At 56.3% G+C, this 21,626-nt stretch overlaps 1 protein-coding gene across 1 annotated transcript; it reads left to right on the forward strand.

Moving 5' to 3' along the window:
- The first annotated feature begins 428 nt into the window (after positions 1–428).
- On the forward strand, positions 429–19,453 carry LOC122385750 (protein embryonic gonad-like). The gene is made up of 3 exons (XM_043374235.1): positions 429–667; positions 14,909–14,986; positions 17,231–19,453. The coding sequence occupies exons 1-3, from the start codon at positions 617–619 to the stop codon at positions 18,110–18,112; spliced, it is 1,011 nt and encodes a 336-aa protein (XP_043230170.1). The 5' UTR covers positions 429–616; the 3' UTR covers positions 18,113–19,453.
- Positions 19,454–21,626: the final 2,173 nt, after the last annotated feature.

Consider the following 21,626-nt stretch of genomic DNA (forward strand, 5'->3'; position numbering starts at 1 on the left):
GCTTTCTTCCCCAGCCACACGCGCCAGTAATTGCAACAGAATATGATCACTGAACACCTGATACCTCTCTTTTGCCGGCAGCGCGGCTGGTGGCGGGTGGGGGAGGGGGGGGCCGCCGCAGCGCGGGGCCGCCGGGCCCCCGCGACATCTGATCGCGACCCGCCGCTCTGCGGAGCACTCGGCCCGACCAACTGGGCTGAGCCGTCCCACAGCCCAGCGCTCACACCTGACACAGGATAGCCGCGCGCCGCCGCCGGCCCGAGCCGCGGCCTTGTCCAACCAGCCATCCTGTGTCTCCTGTCCGCCAATCTGGTTGGCGGAACGTGCTCTACTGGCCGTCGCTGCCCCCAAGACGAAGATGCGACCAATGAGCGGCCGTCCGCATCTGAGGCCGAGCAGCGCGGCGGCCGGCAGCTGCGGAGGCGGCCAGTGCACTTGCAGACGTGTTGCAGGGAGGTGTGTGCTGAGACGCTGCGCGGTCCGGCGCCCCCCAAACTGACCCCGTGACACGCACAGAGACGCACAGAGACGCAGCAGCCGAGACGCTCAGAGACAGAAGAGAGACGGTCCGGACGGCGCCCTCAGCTGTCTGACCCGTGGTCGTCCTCGTCTGCTGATGAACGTGAATCTGCCATCGGCAGGAGCCGCTCCCAACTTCAACTTCGAGGTATGTGACCATGTTCAGCTTGTATGATAAGGTCGAATAGTCCTGTTTTAGCTCACGTTTGATGGTTCGCTCTGTTTTTTTTTGTCTGGGACGTTAGTGCCCTTCTTAGTTTCAAGGCTTATAAATTTAGCGTTCTGATTTCCACATATGCTCATGACTAGCAAAAATAGCGCATTTCGATGTTGATAGCAGATACCTAACAACGATATAACTGTTGAATTGTGCGAATATCCTTCTAGATTTGATTATTGACAACAAACATTAATATATCGTGGCACTATGTAATGAAAAGTTGAGTTGAAGTGCGAGTGGCCTGTCGAGATATGTTCAAAAAGTTTGTGGCGGCTCATGTGTATACCAGGCCAACATACTTTATAAAGCAACATACATTTTGTTTTTGAATCAAGAGCATCATGAAATACGCATGACAATTTTCATGACCGCTAATTCATAAAAAGTGTTTGATAGACTTCTTTGGGAAATCCATACAGTTCGCTTATGATGATGTGTTCGTTTTATTTAGCACAACGTTTATCTCGATGCCTTTCGTGATGAGGACGCATTATTCGTTGTGCTATAAATCAAGGCACTGAGGGCACACTTACACATTTCGATTGCTAGCATATTCAAATAAGAAATTGATTAAAAGTACCGCAATTGGTTAATTGGGATAAGACGGCAATACTTTACAGCGAACATTGTTTGCATGAGATATGTTTAAAAGCATAACAAAAATGCTGACCTCATGGACCTGATACAACCGCTATGCTTCGTGTTGTTTCTCACGGTGTATTCGTGCTACAAATGCTGGTAGGTAAATGTTCTGCTTTTGAGCACGCAATGTCATCGAAAAAAAGACAGAATAAGGTGTGTGCTACAAGTATAGAAAATGATTATTAGTGCAACTCCCTTTAGTAAGATAATAATAATTTCGACAAAAAGCACAGCTGACTAGACTGTAAGAAATTCTGCGACAACGCAATAGGTGACAAGATGCAACTTTCGGTAACATTTAGCACATTAGGCGAAACAGCTCAGATGTAATAAAAACTTCATCATTATGCAACAATTAGAACAAGCGAGTGATGTAGTGCAAGTATTTGCGCATGTCATCCATACACAAAAACAGCGGTGTGTTAGTTTTTGTTACTCCACTTGTGCGTATCTTGCGATCTAAATCTCTGATCACACCCCATGAAGCAACCGGGCGCGAGGCGCACCGTTTTTCAGCCTCACTTTATCGCACAGTGTATGTATGCAGGGGCTTGTTCGCTGCTTGTGCAGGCAACTCTCATCGGCCCTTCGAAAAGCCGTTTGCCTTCCGAGGCCGGCGGCATTTGGACACGTTGCCGGCCATGTATCGACGACTGGCTTGTTGGCATTCCCTCGCCGTGCTTCAGCTCCGCGCTGTTGTAAGCGTCCCTTGTGCGCGCGCCCGCCCGTGGACGGTCCGGAAACGCAGTCCGAGCATTCATCGTGCGTGTTGCTAGATGATGTATGGGCGCCGCCCCTCCAAAACACCACTTTACAAACGCTTTAGAGCAGCGCTATTCATTAGCGTAGCGGGCTGAGCGGCACAGCGGTGGGTTATCGTGCCCCGATGTGAATACATTTGGGGCGTTTAAGCGGCGCCTTGGCGACAAACAGGCGCTCTGAAGCTGCTTTACGGTCTCACGGTGTCGGTCCGGCCGGCTTTCATGGCCCGCTGGAGGCGACGGCCGGTGGCGGCGGGTCACACCACCGCGTGACACGGTCAGTGTCAACCGGGGAGTATCAATGAGTCAATGGCGTGGGACCGATCTGGAGCGGTGACCAAGCCGACTCAGCGGCCAGAAACCACTGGAGCGAGAACGGAATATTCTCAGCCCTCCGTACGAATATTTTATATGATGCAAAACCAGTCGTGCGAGTCAAACTGCATTTCACCGTTCGTACAAGAATGTAAATAACGTTCTCCTTACATGCAGAACACCCATCTGGTCTCAAAGCAGAGCCCTCCGTTTGTTCAATGATTCGCCATAAATCTTGTTATATATGTAGCATTGCCACACGGTATCTGCTGACAACAGCTGCGCATCAGCACACAGTGGAAAAGCCCCGGTGCAGGGCTGTCTGAGATATCAGCCCGGCTCCGCTCCCATATCGGCCGTCATTGCCGAGCTTTGATATAGGCCGACCGATTGATACCGCGATGGGCGATTGGCCATCACAATAATATTGGGTCTGTATTAGCAATGGGTCTGTCACAGCATTATGACGCTAGTAGCCGCACGCGAGAGACATGAGATACGAAATGCGAGACGTGGCACGCGACATTCGAGCTGTCGCCGGACGACTGACGAGCAGACTGACCCAGATGCCACCAGAAACAAACGGTGACGCCGCTACAGATTCTATTGACTTTGGCGTGGAGAGGCTGCCGGGGCGGCCGGTCGCCTGTTATTAGAAAGCGTCCGGTCCGCGCAGACTGCGCAGGGCCGTCCTGCTGAGACAACAGAAGTGCGCACAGTCACCGCCACCCTGGCGACATCGCACTCCACCCGCCGCGGCAGCAGTCTCCTCCATCGGACCACCGCCGTGGTACCGCCTCTCGCCCCATCCTCAGCGGTCCGCGCGCACGTTCCAGCGCCGTCGGCAGCCTCCCAGCCACTCTACTCTCACGGACTGCCACTGTGCTCGCGTAATCGCCGGCGCAGGCGACGCATCGCAAGCAGGTGCGCTTCGAGTCTCGGCCGCCGCTCGGCCCGCTCCCCTAATGTCGCTCGTGAGGCTCACTCAATGGCAAAACACACATAATGATACGGATAATTCGGCGCTAAATGGCCGAAAATGTCCATGCGGCGGCTCGGCAGTGGCCTGGGAGCGGGTCGCGGCTGAGAGCCGGGCAGGGAGCGGGCAGGGTCTGGGACGAACCCACAGTGACTGGCCGGGTCGAGTGTGCAAAGCGTCGCATACCACGGACGCGACGGCGACCGCTGGAAGCCGTCCTCTCTCCATTGTTTGGAGCCAAGTCAAATGGGCCGCATTGCTCATTGTTGCGACCGCCGGGCCGCCTGCAAAGCGGCGGAAGTGAGCGGAAACATCAGAGACGGTTTGCGGTGGGCTCGGCCGGGAAGGAGACGGTGCGGTGACGGGGGCAGTCGGGCGGTCTCTCTGTCACAGTACGAGTAGTCTGACAGTCTTACCAGAACGTGGTCCAGATCTGTCCGTCCCACTTCTCTCACTCCCGCACCGTAATACTGCTCCAGATGAGTCCGATTGTGACTCGGAACAGCCGCTACCGCTGTCTCCAGAAACCGTCGTAACTATGGAACCCAACACCTCAAGGTGCGCTCCAGTCGACCTTACCGTAAACACGGCCGTCTGGCTAATGTAGGAGGCCAGTTCCAAACGTGGGACCGGCGACGACCCCTTTTAAAGTCGCCGAGACGCCCGGCGCTGACACATTCATGGTGCCATTAAAGCGAGGCGAAAACGGACGCAGCCTACTCGAGCAGCTGAAACCTATTTAGCCGGCGCGAAGAGTGGCGCTTAGGGATTTTTCTTTTAAGCGCATTTGTCATAGGGTTGTGCTGCATCACGAACCGTGCAACGCAAGTGTTACCCGGCTGGAGACATGACTGGGCTTCGTGCGGCTACCTTCACCTCTTATACCTCACAATTGCACTGTGCTGTCTTTGTTCCCGGACACAGTTTGATTCTGATTTAGATCATGCACCTGGGAGTCGTTACAATGAAATTAGCGGTGCGCCTGCCTAATGCGCGCCGAACGAGATCAATTAATTTGCTCCGGCTGAAATATAATCACAATGACGCATGTACAACGGATCGAATCATGTTACAGATGGCTATCCTCTGGTATGCCCACATTGTCGAGTTATATGTTCACATTGCTATGCAAATCATATCACGCTGTGCCCCCCGTTAGTGTCGTAGGGAGCAGTGGCGAGCACATGCGGCACATTAGACGTTACAAACACGAGTGGCGCTCTCGGCATGGGGCCGACCGAAGACAAGAGCGCTGCCCGTCCATACGACTGGTCTATTCGTAAGCCCGAGTTATCAATGCATCTAAGTGCCCGCTCGGGCTACTTGTTATAAATGCTCCAGACTAGGCAGCACGCTTTATGACAATGTTAGATAAGGCGAGATATATATTATAGACACGGTGTTGGGATAATCACACGGTCACGGCCGCTGTATGAATTAGCGAAATGGACGGGGAGGGCTATAAAGGAAATATCATAACTCACCGAACTGTAACAACGGAGGCCATTTGTGAAGTGCCCAAGTCACTGTAAATCTCAGCCGCATACATGTTTGAACTAAGTTATCATCAATATGTCGATGAAGACCGAGTTATCATTCAATAAAATAACATAACGTGCTACATTATCAAAGCACAAGTCCAAATCAAACTTACTTGAATTAGAGCGCAATTCAGGCGATAGATATGTGTAACTGCCAATATCTTCTTGCCACTCATCCCCGCATGGCCTGGCAATGTACGGAGGCTCCGCGCCGCCTGGCCTCCATTCCACTGCGCAGTCCAGTTGTCAGCCGGGCTCGTCGGCCGGCGCGCGCTAGCCTGTGTCCGCAGTGTTATAAACTAATTGCAGCATGCACTGGCGGCGGCGACGGCAACGCTCTCCGTGGGAGAGGGGCGCTCGTCTGTGTCGCCTCTCACACGGCACCGCAGCGCGCCGCCTTACGACGTGATACAGTTAATGTCACGGACGGCTTGTCGGTGCCGCTGGCTCCACGGCGGTCACAGACCGACGTACCACCCGCCGCCGCCGCCGCCGCCGCCGCCGCCGTCTTCGGCGAGTGGTCCGAACCGCTTCAGACGGGAAGAGCTGGTTGAATTGGTTGGGTTACACCAAAATACGTTTACAGTCTGGCATTATGGTGATATTCAGGTGTCGGGGAGGTTAGATAATGATTAGATTGCATTGTTAGGATGACAAATTACGGTTTAAAGTACATACTAGAGATTGCATAAACCATTTCACCTCTTTGTTTGAAAAAACAACGCTCATTTAACTTTTAATTCAAGCTCTGTGCGAGCTTTATAAAGACAGCCATACTCTCTGTTCGGCCTCTGAGCAATCGTATCTGCGCCTCTGTTCATCCTATCTGGCTTGCGTCATGCACCAGTATAGCTGTCTTGTCTTTGCCTTGCCCTCTCCTGGCTCCCGTCTCCTTTTATTACGGCCGCCACTTGTGCGTGGCGCTTGCCTTAGAAACCTGACTGCACTAAATAGAAGCTGGATAAACCAAGGAAGTGAGGATAGCGCCCGCGCAAGCGGCACCAGGATGTTTGACTTCGATTGTGCAACTCTCAAAGACTGCGGCATATCACGGTCACATATTTTGAAGCTTTGTGCTGCGGGCTTGGGTTTTAGTCTTGGATCGCACGAGTCATTTTGCGCAGGCTTAATGTCAATACTGAATGCACAGAGACAATACAATGGGGTAGCGGTCGCCAGCTCTTGACCTGGATAAAAATCGCTGATTTTCCAGGAACTGCTTGAGAAAAGAGTGTTCTGACATTGGCCACTTTTCATCTTCACAGCTGGTTACCAAGGGATTTAAGGTATATTTTCGGAGAGAGCCGACAAAAATTGACAGGAATGCAAGGACAGTCTGGACAACGGTTTTAGTAAAAGTCACCCACATGATGAAGTGCGAAAACAAATCACATTTTATTGGTCAAACTCCAATTTATGATTTGTTACACATTATTTCGTGTAATCTCTTGTTATATGTTGAGATTAAGGTTTAGTGCAGTCACTCAAAGTTACTTGTGAGGTCAAGCTGCTACAGGGAGAACATTTCTGATGACTTACCACTGTGTGCAGAAATAGGACAGAGATATCAATAAAAGTATTGCGAAACTACGTCCGTTACACCTTCGTGAGCTCGTAAGGCATCTCTGAACCTCAAATCTCGTATTGACTCACTTCTTCTAATTAGGCCTGTCATCGATCCATACCATGACGCGAAAACAATGGTAATCCAATTCGTGGACACAGGCCACAAATCAACAGGTGGTCGGGTTTCCCTGCCACAGAAGGAGCGGGAGCTGGGTAACCCGACCTGTCGGCTGTACTCCCCGCGGTCGGCCGGCTGCACTCCGCAGCTCGGGTCGGCCGCCGGTGTTACGCTCTTGTTCCACACGCAGTCGCTCGGTTAGCCTTCCACTCGGCAATGCAGTCTCTAGTGCTAGTCTCCTGTGCGGCAATGCAGTCTCCTGAAGAAGTCCAGTGTACTGCGGTGCAGTCTCCAGAGTTAGCCTTGTGTGCGGTAATGCAGTCTCCAATGCTAGTCTTGTGTGCCGCACTGCAGTCTTGAATCTGACCGCCGTTGTAGCTACGTTTTTGTGTTGCATTTTAGTTTTCAGGATAACATACCCCACTGTACGAAACTGAGGCTTCATATAATGCGCTGTCAAGTATAAAAAATGAAGCTGAGCATCAACTCTCTCATTCTCCTTGTTAAATGCAAAATCACTTTGAAACCACGCGTCACCACGCATTCAAAAACATCTCAGATTATTGACGATTTTGTTCCTTACAACTCCATCAACTATTGCCCGCGTGCACCTGGTTCTCCGAGACTCACAAACACCGCCGCTTGTTATCACATTTGCGCTTTATAGCCCTCCGTTACTACACTCGTGGCAGTTACAGCAGGGCCGAGCGATGTTTTACAAGCTCGGCAGCCGACGCTACAAATCTATACACCACCACTCTCCGGCGAGTACCCCTACACAGTGTTCGGTAATTCCTCAGCCACTGATTCTATTCAGTTCGCGACCCGGGCGCCTCCACTGACCGGGGTTTGCACGTGTGACCGAGGCCGGGGCGGCACCGCACCACGGCTTTGCCGAGACATAGCACCGGGCCGGGTCGCAGCTCTCGATCGACACCGATAGCCACCTAACACGACTGAACCTCGCGCCGAGACCGGCTGCACCGGGGCGTATCCGGCGCAGAGTGTCGACCCGGGGCTGTCACTCAGTCAGTCGGGCCGGCGGCACTCGACACTCAGTCGGCACTCACTCAGCACTCTGTCACTCAGCCCCAACAGCACCGGCCGCGTTTACATCGCGTTCGCCGGGTCCATCGCTGCTGCCCGCTGAGAAACGGTCCGTGATTGCGAGTTGCGACCGACAATGCCGCCGAGAACGAATGCAAATTTAGAAACAGTTATCGCATTGCTACAACTTTGAACAGGCTCTCTAGCCTAGTAAATTCTCTCGCCTATGTTCAAGTCCCCCTTTGTCAAGTCCGGAAGGTGGGACGCAGGTCCCCCGTCGCCGCAGGGCGGTTCCCACGCCAGTTCCGCTCCATATGATCTCGGGGAGTCGCCCGGAAGCGGGCCGGCCCAGGTGGGAACGGTCGGCACCCGCGGATGACTTGGTCACCACGTCGCGGCCCATTACCGTCGGTGCCCTGTTCCGCCACGCGCGCGCACGGCGCCGTTTGCGGTGGGCGCGCGACCGCCGCGCTGGCCGCGGTCCGGGTACAGCTGGCTACCGCCAAACTGCGGGAACTCTCAGCTGAGCGAGCTGGTGAAAAAGGCAATGTACGACACGGTTCAGTCGGTGATTTTGTGAAGGCGCTGTCACGCTGGATACATTGTTTCTTTTTAATGCTCGTACCAAGAACGAAAGGCTGATTATGTAATTGTTCTTCAGGCAAGTCTTGTTAGCTCTAGATAATTGTAGGAAAATACAATTTATCTCATTAGATGTAACCCTACAATCCAAGGAAAATAATAATAAACATTGCAACTAGACCAGGATCCTGTTGATCTCGTTATCTCATATTGCGATTTGATCCCGTGATAAAGCATTGGAGCAAGAGCTGGGATGTTTGGTTAAAATTTTACCTTTTGCTCTTCTATTCCACACATCATGAAACATTTTATAAAATATAGAACCATGATAATCCATAAGATTTTGTTGGCCGCGATGCTGCTGTCCGATGTAGTTACCTCTAATAACGCCGAGGCAGCGGCGACTGCGCGGGGGCGGCCACCGGCCGTGCTCCGGCTCACGTCGTGCTCCGACAGTTCGCCGTTACCACAGAATTATGCCGGTGGGCCGGTCGCCGCGCGCTGTTCTCACGCTGAACAGAGGCGGCCGATGGCGACCGGCGCGCCGGTGCAACGGAGTCGACACCACGCGCCGGGCCCAGAGAGGTGGTGTAATTTCCCACTGAACGGCGCAACGCTGAGATAGAACTGGAAGTGGGAAGCAGGAACGAGGCAGTTTCCTTGATCACATGCTCCATATCTCACTGGAATCGCAGTGAGATAACTATGCGTGGTATGGGCGTTTGTGTGGGTACAGAAACATTCCCACAGCTGACATCGTGTTCTGCGGGTCAGTTAAACCCATCACTAAACGGTTTTGCGCGATAGGGAACTTACCTGCACTTGTGCTAGTTCGTGGGCATGTTAGGCGCTGTCGTTGGCGCGGTCCCATACTGTTCTCTCCGCCCGGTGGTCCACTGTAGCGGGATATCATTGATCTCCGACCGTGTCAGAGTTCTATAGCGGGATGAAATATGGACTGTGTCAGGAGGTGGTTCATCGCTCCGCCCATCTTGAGAAATAGTTGGCGAGCAGGACGGCGGCGACCTTTAGAATTGACTCGCGCACACGGGGGTTGCGAGGTTAACTGCCATATGTTACCCGCGGCGGCAGTCGGTGTGTTTTGACGTCTTACTTAGCACAAATCTGAATAGCATCCTCTGGCTCTTGTTGTTCGTCCTGTCTCAAATTAATTTTCCGTTACATTTGCATGAACATCGCATTAATCAGGCGGACATCATTTGTCTTCCGTGCTCTGTATCGTAATGACATGTCGTAAACGTAGCAACTCGGCCGGCAAGTCGCACGCACATGCATCATAATCGCATGTGGGCCGACATTACATCGTCCATTTATGTCCTCGGCCCGCGGAGGCCGGCCAGGGCCCCTCAGCGTCCGGCGCCGGGCCGGGTCGGCCGACCGGCCGGCGGTGATCACCCTGCTCCCTCTCCCATGCCGGATCGTCGCCGTTCCAGATCAGACCCGACCGTGGAAATCGATCAGTACCGCTCATTTCACCGTTCAATAAAAGGTCGCGAATCGGAACGGCTTCCCAGGCGGTCTCCCAGCGCAGCGGCTCGGCGCGCGGAGCGAGAGCCGCCTGACCATGTCCTCGGATGTCGACCAGCTTCCTGTCGTCACACGCCCTCGGTTCGTCGCCGCCAGTAATTGATCACACGGTAGCGCCGACGGACGTTACTATTATAACATCGGCCCGCACAGTTCACCAGCTCTGGCGGCTGCCGGGCGGCGGGGCGGGCCCGGCGGTTCCCAGGTCGGGTTCAGCCTGGCTGCGCGCCGATTGTCTCTCGGCCGAGATGGTTGGCCGGCCCTGGTCGTTACCGACGTTCCCACGCCGGCGGAGACGCGGCCCACCGCCGGAAATCATTCATAACACGAACCGGAACAGTATCGGCCCGTGCGCTGAGTGACCGGAAGAGCAGCTCCTCGCGCCACTGCAGGGCGGTCGTTGCCTCGTGGGATGGAGGCTGTCCAGAGTGCTAAATTGGGGGTGCGAGTTACTGAGATGAGACGAGGTAACATCCGGCCTGGGATTCGCACTGTCTGTCTGCCCAATGCGCTCTGACCGCAAAGATTTATGGACAAGGAAGCAGCTAGCCGTGCCTAAAGCGCTCAAACTTTTAATGCAGGTATAACGTCCGGAAATGGATAGTCATATCACTATATTTAGACTTCCACGACCCACGAATACATTTTGTTCATGTTGATTATAAACCCACATTTTCTTACTTCCATTGGATATAAAAAGGTGCTATCTTAACCTTACCGAGTTACACCAAAATCACAGTGCCTGAATTCCACACATTCACCATCGTTACACGCCGATTTGCCACAAAAACTGCTCTGGGCGGACCTCCCCACTCGTCGATGTCTGCCGCGGGCAAGGTGAGGCTGGGATGGCACGGCGTTTTTCTGACCTGTCCCGGCGTCTAACCGAACAAAAACCCCACCCAATAAAGTGCTGCTGGCCTGACCTCTGGGACGGCGGCGACGGAAGATGATGTGAGCTCCGGCTTGGAGAGCTGACATTGCTAAATATGGTCACATAGGCCACCGTGGAGGCTGACTGAGGTCAAAGGGTTCAGTTCGCTCAGCGGCGGCAGCAGCAGGGACTACACGGGCCTTTCGCGACTGGCGACTGCTCTGAATGCACCACTGCTTTATGTGCACTGAAATCGGCGCAACAATTACCCGCCTGTTTTGTGTTTCTCAACGCACGAACAGTGCAGATACCTCGCATTGTCGAGACCTTTTGTGCACAGAGTTCAGAGAACGTTAATGAGATGCAACACAAGCGATCCAGAACAGCGCGCCTGCGGCAGACTTCAATAACAGTGCCGGCAACGCGCGGGCGGCGCTGTCGCTTTAAATTCCGTCGCACTGGGAGACAACACGTGTAATCTAGTGCGGGCTCGTCGGCCGACACAAAATGTAGACGTCCAACGTCGCCAGTTGAGATTCATTTGCCACGTGTAGTTTTATTAGTTCTCCTGACATTTTCAGTGCTACATATTTTGCCGCGAAGGCCCGGAGTCACCGGTACCGTGCGCGCGCAGTATATGGTTTATGATTGTCATAACTTAACCGAAAACAACAGTGAGCAGTATAAATGTCTCAATCGCCGTTGTGGTGAGCGAGTTCGGATGTAACTGTAACGGCGCGTGCTCTGCGGCGCTGCAAACAGCTCCATCCCGCACAATCGCCGAGCCAGGCAAACACCTCGGCGCCAAGGCCTCGCGCCGGCCGCGCTCCCCCAATCTCCCTCCATCCGGGCACGCAAACCGAGCGCGACACGTTTATGGGGCCGTTTTATTTGTCCAATTGATTAGCGCACGTCTATTGGCTCACAGGCCGACCACGAGCAGCGTCAGCACGGCGCGAACAGACGACTGAGGCCGCCGCCGCAGCGCCACAAAGCTATGTCACTTTCACCCCAAAATATGGACGCTTAATTCGCCCGTTTGCTTTATGTATGCGTCTAATGGCGTCCGCCAAGCCGTTTTGAATATGGATGCGGGCAATAGTTTTGCAGCTAAGCTCGATTCCCGCTGTGTGGTGGACGTCGGGGTCACTGGCGGCTGAGGTGGCGCGGGAAAGCAGCCGTGCTCTACCGACTGGACGGCTCCACGGCCGCGGCCGCGGCGCCCGCTCTGGTGGCCACTCTGTCCGCACGGCCGCCGCCGCCGCCACGTCGGTGCCCCCTGACCGCTCGGGCATCCGCGCGCCCCAACGGTGTTTTAGAGCCGTTTCGGGAAGCGGCGTGCACTGATTTAACGACACCTCAATGGGAGCAGAGCGTTGGCGAGATGATGAACCAGTCACGCCCCGGGTGTAAAGCGGTCTCTGTGACGTCAGGCGTTTGCCGCGCCGTGTCGGCACGGACAGGTTTTCCGGCCACTTAGCCGCGGAGGGGTTCGTGCAGCCCCTCTGCGACCCGGCAGCCTCGGCACCGGTGGTTCGATTCGACCCTTCACGATGCCCTTCGGACGTCAATAGCAGCCGCCGCTGCCGAGCCGTCTCCTCTGTCGCCTCGAGCGTCAGCTCGAGCTGAACTCGTTTGTTGCAAATGCGGAGCGCGTGCCGGTTCGTCGGCTCACAGCGGCGGCGCCGGTCGCCTGCGGCTGCAGATGACCACCGCGCGAGGCCGTGCGCGACACAGGCCGGCATGGAATACCAATCGGCGCTCCTCGCGACCTCCTCTACTTTCACTGCGGCGGTGGCGGCCGTCTGCCGTTCTGCCCCCCCCCCTCCGCTCCCCCAGCCGCCGGCGGCGCCAGCCCCCTCTCGTGAGTCGCTCTTTACCCGGGAGCAAGTCACCGCCGTCTATAAACACTGGGCAGCGCTTTCAAGGCAAGATCGAGATCGGATAAAGGTGACTCGTGACTGAGGAATTCGGACATCGCGGTTCTCGCTCACCGGCCTGCCTGCGGCGCGAGGGGTGTTAGCTCATTCCCCTGCTCGTTTGCTCTTCTCGCCCTTTGCCCGGAGGTCTAAGAGGACCACTAAGGCGGCCGTTACCTCCGACTGCGCGTCCCCACAAAGCAGACGACCACTATGCAAATTCCGCTGCTCTGTAGCCGAGCGCATTGCACAGAATGCAGCTGTCCCCGTTTCCATTGCAGGGCAGCTCGTAAATCGCTCACAGGCTGCAATCTCACTGCTCGCCTTTCTCCCCAGTCTGGCGGGAATTTGTCCTGGCCATTTAGGCGGAGCTGGCCCGCTCTGTGCACGGATTCACAGAGCGGCGCCGCGCCGGTCGACTCGCCGAACGCTCCGGCACTTCGGAGCTCGTTCGGCAGAGCTGCACGCTGATGCATAGTTCAGAGCCTGCAATATAATTAACGTCAATTGGCGTTTATCTGGCGCAGATGAGAGGTGCCTCCGGTCGCTAGCCGGCGCTCCGAGCGAATTGGAGCGAACGCCTCGCGGGCCGCGACGCGCTCCAGCAAGGCGGTATTTCGTATTCAGCCGGCCCAGTAAAAACGCAATCACCCGATATTAATAGCCGTGTATAGTCGGAAAAGCCCGAGGCGGCGGCCAGCTGTTGCCACCCCAGCACACGTGACCGCTCGCAACGCTGAGGGGTGGAATCACGTGACCGGTTGGACCACCCGAGCGGCCGGTCGATATGGATTCTGTCAATCAGGATGATTCTAGGTCCATCATCCGATAACGTTCGCGCTCCGGATAATTTCGTGTCAGACCAGTTCTGGAGCCGTCGAAGAGACTGGACACCTAATTCTCACTACTGGAGACTGGCGCAGACCTCAGGCCGTCATCAGACCGATCGCCCCCGCGGCCGGCCCGCCCGATGACGCGGAGGGGTACGTCATCAGCGCTGACGCCGTCACCGGCTACCGGTCGATCTGTGCCGCGGTTCGACCGACCGCCGGCTGACGGTTCGTGGTGAACGAGTCGGGCGGCGCGGTCCGAGGTGGCGCATCTCATCAGGGCGCCGGCCGGCACCTGACCCAGTGCGGGGGTCAGCGGGCCCGGGCGCCCGCCCGCCCTGACCCCGCGGCACCCCTGCTCTCCACTGTATCACCGGACACGCCCTCGGCGAGGCCGAAACAATACCTTGTCAACCGACTAAATTATTCCGGCTGAAATTAGGGTGTGAGGTAAGAAATGGATTAGGACAAGAACAGTTTATTAAATAGCCATTAAGATCAATTTTGTACGTCATGATAATGCGCAGCTGTGAATAAGTATACACGCGCGTGTGTTATTTATTGTTGGGGAAAACAAATGATTGAAAAGCACACAGAAGATCGCATCAAAATGATAACAGGCCAGATTCGGAGGGTCAGTCTCGGAAATAGACTGCAGATTTCAGCGGTGGTGGCCACTAGTGAGAAATGGCCGTTCCAAGAAGCCGCCCTAATTACCTCGGGATCAAACGCCGGCACCGATAATCTATTCCCCCGAAGCCCTCCATCATAGGAGAGAAACCCGTCGAGTTACGCAGTAGCGCGGCGCCGTTTTCGCAGCCACCGAGCGACCGATTGATTCTAATTCTCGACCGCGCGGCTTAACATCCCGGAACGTCGTCTGTCATCAGTGATCCGCGAACGGCGAGCCGCGGAGCGCAGTTTGACGTCACGCTGAGAACCCCACTCCCACACAAACCGGCCGCGTGGACAGGCCGAGCACACAGCGCGAGCATGAATAGACCGATTGGCGTCGGCGCATCGCGACAGCGTCTCCACGACCGGTGAGACTGGATAATCACGGTGTAGAAATTCGCGCCGTGTTTGCCGATGTTCGCCTCAGTCAGTGGACCGAGGAGAAACCACAGTCAGTGACACGCGTCACTGTTAGTCCTGTGACGTCACTGTCGGACCAGTGACGTCACACTGACTGAGTGACCGGTGACAGGAGGACCGGTGACCGGTCCGCCGCGCTGCTGCGGCGACTGGGAAAAGTCCAACCTGTCAATTACGGATTCATGATCTGCAGGAGTGTAGGGCGGGCTCGAGCTGCACCAGATCTCTGGCATGCTGTCTCCGTGCGGGTGGTGAGACGGTCAGTGACCTGAGGTCAGCCAGACATGCTGACCTGGTGATACGACGCGCCAGACAATGCTCCGCGCTCATGTGAGCTTTCCCTCTTTTCCAGATGAACCAGTTATGCAAAGTCTGCGGGGAGCCGGCTGCCGGGTTCCACTTCGGTGCCTTCACCTGCGAGGGCTGCAAGGTATGTATCAACGCCTTACAGACGTCCAGACCCGTCCTGCGCGCGCTTGGGCAACGCAACTGTCTGCTAGAGGTGGCGATGGCTATAGAGAGCGGCGGCGGTGTGAACGGTGACGACAGCTCACCTCACTCCGTCCGCCGACCGGCGATAGCCTAGTGTGGCCGCGCCGGAGCGAGTCTCACCACTGTCCGGTCACGATCCAGGGCAGCCGGGCCATCGGCGTGTCAATCATGCACACCCGCCAAACCATACCGAGCCAGCGCCGGGGGGTGCGGTGCAGGGCCGCGCGCGCGACCACCATACCGAGGGCCGGCCGAGGTGTGTCGCGCTTATTCAGCGAGAGCGCCATCCGCCGAGAGCCGTGACATCACCCGTCTCCGGTGACAGCGGCGGCGCAACTTATCGAGCTCATCGGAGGTCCGGCAGCTACTTAAGCTGCTGCAATCACGTACCGGCGGCGCGCCGGCCGTGTTAGTGTCACGAGCTGTCGTCTGACCCGGTCCGTGATCCCTCGGACGGGTGCGGGACCAGACCAGACCGACTGACCCGCCGTCCGCCGCCGTCAGATCGCGCGATATCGGTAAACTGTAACTCATTCGGGACCTCTTAGACGTCACCAGAAAGCCCCGGGACGTATCGCAGTAGCCGAAGTCGATAACTCCACCAGCACGAGTCTGAACATCCGTCTGGCAGAGGAGGCCCAGGCGCGGCAGACCCCTACTCAAACGCGGACCAGTTCAATGATGCAACTTTTGCCGGTGATGTCGGTCAGAGCATGCCTGAATGGCAAGCGCGATGTGTTGTAGGCCAAGTGCGACCAGTGGAGGGCACAAACAGTGCACTAAAATGTCACGTTATAGGATTCCTGTCGTGCTCCTCTGACCGCTGGCAGCTCGTGCGTTCGGCGTGCGGCCACTTTTTAGACGCTCATCCAGCCCGCATACTTCCTAAGACATAAATCACAAACACAGTTTAGCATTTAGCCAACAATGCACTCGACTACACACAGCAGCTATAAAAACAAGTAAATTCGGCAATTAGGTAATACTTGATGGCCGTTGGAGTTTTTGTCGCGAGTTAAATGGCGTTTTTGTTGGGCGAGCTTTAATGTCACCGTGTCTCGTAGTCGCTGGTGGTCGTCATCTTGATTCGTCGGGGACTTTCACGGAATAAAATACAGTTTATTCATTCCAAAAACGCATGACATGGACAGTTTACCAACATCGCTCCCTTTGCGTAGTCGAGTCACGGTTCTGGCGGCGATGGCTTGGGACGGGTCGGCGCCGGCTCAGAGGTGCACGGGCTTTTTGGTAATGTCGAGAGGAGACCGGTCCGAGGGTCGCGCCATGCCCGTAAAGCTCGCTCTGCTTTCGCCTTTTTGCCGTCGTTCGAAGCGTCGTCGGCATTTTGGTGCGTATGTTAGTGTTGCTGACAAAAAGTCCGATAGGCCCGTGGGTGTAATGATTGCCGCGGCCACCCGTGAAAGGGCGAAAGATCATAACCCCGCACTCTACGGCGACGCTGATAGCTCAATTTTCATAAAAACTTTAACGACACACGGCGACCTGTGTACATTAGTGATGATAAAATAAGGTCCGCAGCTGCGATTGTTAGGACTTTATGTTTGATATTTATTCGTCCCATTACTAGCCGGCCGCCCGAGCCGCGGTCTTTATCACAGCGACGTTTACGGGAGAGAACAGGGCTAAAACAACCAATCCATGGCTGCACTCGCCCACCCAATGGACCCACATCTTCGGGGAAACAATGCTTTTAGCATCGTCATATTTTCATTATATGAGAGATAAAAGACTGAAGCCGAGCGGCGGAACATGAAGCGTAACAGTAATTAATTACAGTGTCGATCCACCCTCTACGGAGCCTGGGAGAGGTGCGGGCCCCAATTACGAGACGGGTCCGGAGCGGTGCAGGCGGGGGTACCGGGCGGACTGACTCACTTGTGATTGTCTATGTATGTGCATCGCTGATGCGTCCGGTATCACTGTTTAAAACACGACGTACCCTAAGATAAATAGCCGGCGCCTAGACTATCTCTGTGCTCGTATGATGTCTAGATTTTCAACTGCATTAGCATCCCATTAGAATACTCAGCTTTAGCATTTGTGACAGCTGCGAAATAACGCGATCAATGCGAGCTGATTCTGTCAGGCACTGTCACATCGCATATACACCGGTGGCGAGGTGAGACCGTAACCGCGGCTGACGGGTGTCATCTGTTCGCAGTCCTTTTTCGGGCGGACCTACAACAACCTCTCGTCGCTGAACGAGTGCAAGAACAACGGCCGATGCGTCATCAACAAGAAGAACCGCACCTCGTGCAAGGCCTGCCGCCTCCGCAAGTGCCTGATGGTAGGCATGTCCAAGTCGGGCTCGCGCTACGGCAGACGCTCCAACTGGTTCAAGATCCACTGTCTGATGCAGGAGCAGGCACATCAGGTGATGGACGGTAACCAGAGCATGCACAACGGCAACGGCTTCAACGGGTTCAGCGCCGGCCTCAGTCCCATCAAGAACGGTGACTCTGCCGAGCCGACCGAGCCTCCACCGGCCACCAAGTGCTCCCCGCCCCCGTCCGAGGCCTCCAACCCGGCCAAGAGCCCGTCGTCAGACACGTCAGACAGCAAGCCGCCGCTGGGCCGGTTCCACCCGTACGGCAGCGCGCTGCCGCCTCAGCTGTTCTACGACAAGGCGTTCCTGTCGCCGCTGGCCGCCTCGCTGCCGTTCTCACCGTTCGCCTCCCTGCAGACGCCGTACCCGCTCTTCCCGGCGGCGTACCAGCAGAAGCTGCTCTTCCCGCAGAGCTACCTGCCGGCGCAGCTGAGCGAGCTCTACCAGAAGAAGGCCGCCATGGCCACATCACCGCCCAAGATGGCCAGCCCCACGGCGGCCGCCGACGCGCCCGAGCAGGACACGCCCATCGACCTGTCGACTCGCGGAGTCACCGAGCTGCCGGCGGCGGCGCGGCCGGTCGACTCGGACTCGGACTCGGAGTCGGTGCACAGCGCGGCCGCCTCCAGCGCCGCCTCCCTCTCGAGCAGCGAGGAGTCGACCGTGACGCGGCCGGCCGCCGTCGAGACGCCGCTCGACCTCACGGCTCGAACGTGAGACCTCGCCGCCGCGCCGCGTCACTCTCCTCCTCGCTTCTAGTTCCGGCCTCACGCGGTGTTCGCGCCGAGTTCGGCGCTGAATGCGCAGGGTGCGCGTGCTTTTCACGCGCTGATCTGCGTCAATTAGGACTCATCGCCGCGCGTTGCTCGCGCGTGCCGCTCACTCGTGCCTTGTCCACGTTGCGTCCACACGGGGAGCCGCACGTGGCTCGTTCACGACCATCCGCTCTCGGCGGCCGTGCCATACTGCGCCCCGGGCCGGCGCCGGCCGCTGCCTCCAGTATTAGCGCGGTCCCCATGTTGAGTACAAAACTGCCCCGGCAGAGTGCTCCGCAGACTGCAGCGTGTGTGCTGTGTATGTCTGCCTGCGTATGTGAGAGTGTATGTCATGTCCCGCTGTCGGCCGTCCCCGGGGTGACAGCGGTAGCCAAGATTGTGTACGAGTAGCTGTGCAATAGGACCCGTGTTATGCAGCCGGAGAGATTAGAGAGCTTACCAGGCGCTGGGTTATAGTTGCTGTCTCTGCTCCGTTTGTGTTGATGCACGTACTCATCATGACCATTCACGTCATTTTGCGCTGGATCGATCCTCGAATTAAATATGTCCTGTGTTGACTGAAGTGATGGCCTCTCTGCACTCTATCCTCTGAGCTGCCAAAGTGATGAAACTGAACGCGCGCCTCCCCTGCTCGCCATTCCCGACCCGCAATATACCGCTGCATGGCCTCTGTTCCGACCGTCTGCTGTCATGGAGGTGTCGGCGATGACTGTCTGGGCCGGCCGGATGCATTGTGTGCAAATGAAGCAACACCTCGGCGGTCGAACTGGGTCTCCGCACCCAGACCAATAGCTGTGGTATAGACCCGACCCCGCGACAAATTCATCCCTCGGTCACCGACCACCGACCACCGGCGGGCAGATTCACCCGTTAGTGCGCCTCAGAAATTCCACCCCACCCCCATCCTGGAACTGTTGCAGATGGCCGAGGGGCGTTGTCATCCCTGGCCGCCCCCAGGGTCGGTCGGTCGCTCCAGCTCTGAGTTCCAGCACAGGGCGCGGGCGGCGCGGTCGAAGGGGTAATTGGATCGCCACACCCCTTCAACGAGCTGGAACTCCACCTAAAGTCATTGCGTGCGTTCCGACCCGATGTTCATCCAAACACACACAACGGTCAAAGTAGGTGTATTTAAGCTTTTATCTGTGCTAGCTCCTTGTCTGTTGACGTGCATTGTGATGCGAGAGTGTATACAGTTGTGTTTTATTACATATTTTATGTAGAGTACTATTAGTGTTCTGAGTGTCTTCTGGCGCAATCGCATAATAAATTGTCGACAACCGATGGAGGTGGTTCTTTGACTGCGGGTGAAATCTCCATACAAACAGGCAGTGCAGGGCGTGTGATGAGGTAAGCCCCACCGCCCGTCGCGAACGTCTTTTGTTCTCTAATTCGGTCCGTTTCGGCGCCGATGAACTGTATCGGTACTGGAGCATGTAGCGACGCGGACGTTGCGCGGTCTCAGCTGCAGAGTAGGTGATTGTGAGACGGAGAACGGCGCAGCCAGGTCCGGTCTCTTTGTCCGACCGGTCAGCAGGTCGGTCAGCCGGTCAGATGGGTGCATCTGCCGGTGGTCAGAAGCCACGCCTGTCAGCAAGTTTGGCGGTTAGATGGACGCGTCTTTCAGTTAGTAAAACTCAGATGGACACACATGACAGCCAGCCAGCTGGTTAGAAGAAATGTCGGTCGGTCAGCCGAGCCCATCCATCCCGTCCGTGGCCGGTCAGACAGGGCCGTCCGTCGGCCCGTCGCCGCCGCTGCTCCCGCTGCCTCGTGCGCACCTTAATTGGAGCGCCGACACGGGTTTCGCAGAGCGCCGCAGGATTTATGGAGGCAGAGGGCGGCTCACTCCTTCGAGCTGATAACCACGGTCCGCACGGCCAGAGGCGGCGACCGGGGCGATCCGCTCTGCTCTCTGCAAAACGCGAACAGCGCGGGCGGCTGCAGAGGCGGCCACGCGCTAAAACTCTGCGGTGAACTCTTCGCACCCAGATTACTGCGAAACGCCTTCTGCGAAGAGAGGAGCACCGTGAACGGGCTGGGAGAAACTCACCAGAGTCACCCGTGCGACACATTTGTGCGAATGGTCTACATGATCTGGTCGGAGAAGAACCGACAGGCACACCCTCGGAAACGCGAGCTACCGAGGAATGTGACGAATGTGACGCCGGCGGCGGCGGCGGCGCACGCCGGGATCCGCAATCCTGGCCGAGCTCTGATTCACGCGCACTCGCTCGAGTTCTGTCGTTTGTGACGTCACTGGGGCAGAGGTGTTCTCAGAAGGACTGTCCAGGTTGGAATGAGTAAATCGATTTGAATTGCCCCCATCTCCGCCGCCGCCGCCGCCCGGCCGACATTGCCGGTTCGTCATCCGACCGCTGCTGCCGCCGCTCCTGTTGCTCCGATCACTTCACTCTGAGATCAGCAGCAGTAGCGCAATGCAGAGCGACGGACACGTAACTCAAGGCAATTTGAGAGCGGTTCTCTCGGCCGGGAGCGTGCCGTCTCTCTCCATCCGTCAGCGCAGCAGTCACGCACACCTGTTTTCAACCCATCCTGACGAGCTCACTCAGCCGCGCACACTGCGATTGGTTTGTAAACAGGCCAAATCCGCAAATCGCCCAGCCGACACATATGGAAGATTAACGGATGGAAATATTTATGAACTAGTTGGTGCATCTCTGCCCTCGGGAGCGGACACCCCAACCCGTCCGACCACTTTGGAGAGCGACATCTCCCAAGGCTGGTTCGGGGGCGGCGCGCGGGGAGGGATGGGGGGATCTGCAGCCGCGTCGCTGCTGCAAACCGATCCGGCAGGCCGGGTCGACCGGCGCGGGTCGCAAAGTGGGTTAAGCAGAGGTGTTCGTGGACTCATTAAGTGATTGCGTTTACCGGCGGCCGGGAGGGAGTGTGGGGGACGGGTCACGGCGGGTGCGTGGTCGGGCCAGCCGCGGTCCCACCGCCTCCGCCCGACCCCACCTGGCCCGGAGGAAAACTGCAAGGCTGCCGAGATCACGAAGCCAGCTGCAGGTCGTGAAGGGGCTTACTTCCGAACTCGGGCGGGGCGGTGGCTGTATCTCTGCGTCCGCAGGAAATGGCTATCTGGACGAGCGTGTCCGAACACAACTGCCGAGCGGACGCGGAAAATTAGAGCAGGCGCCCTTTTATCTCGTGTGAACACGGAAACTTTGCGGCGATTTTTGGCCAAACTCTGCGCCACTGCCACACATTGGTCATGGCTAGAGGAAATAACTAGTGCGGATAACAATGCATACTGCCCTGTTTTTGGCCGACAGCAGCCATGGAGACTCACGACCACCGATACTGCATTTATTCCCAGCCTCGGATTTATTTCGTTCTCACAGAACAAAGTGCAACGAGTGATATTTCCTTGCGAAAAAAATAGTATTTATCCACGTCAGACCAGATACGTTTCGTATCAGCTTTGACAGTGTTTC

Source organism: Amphibalanus amphitrite, unplaced genomic scaffold (genome assembly GCF_019059575.1).
Source record: "Amphibalanus amphitrite isolate SeventyFive unplaced genomic scaffold, NRLGWU_Aamphi_draft 000229F_arrow, whole genome shotgun sequence".
NCBI classification, from domain to species: Eukaryota; Metazoa; Arthropoda; class Thecostraca; order Balanomorpha; family Balanidae; genus Amphibalanus; species Amphibalanus amphitrite.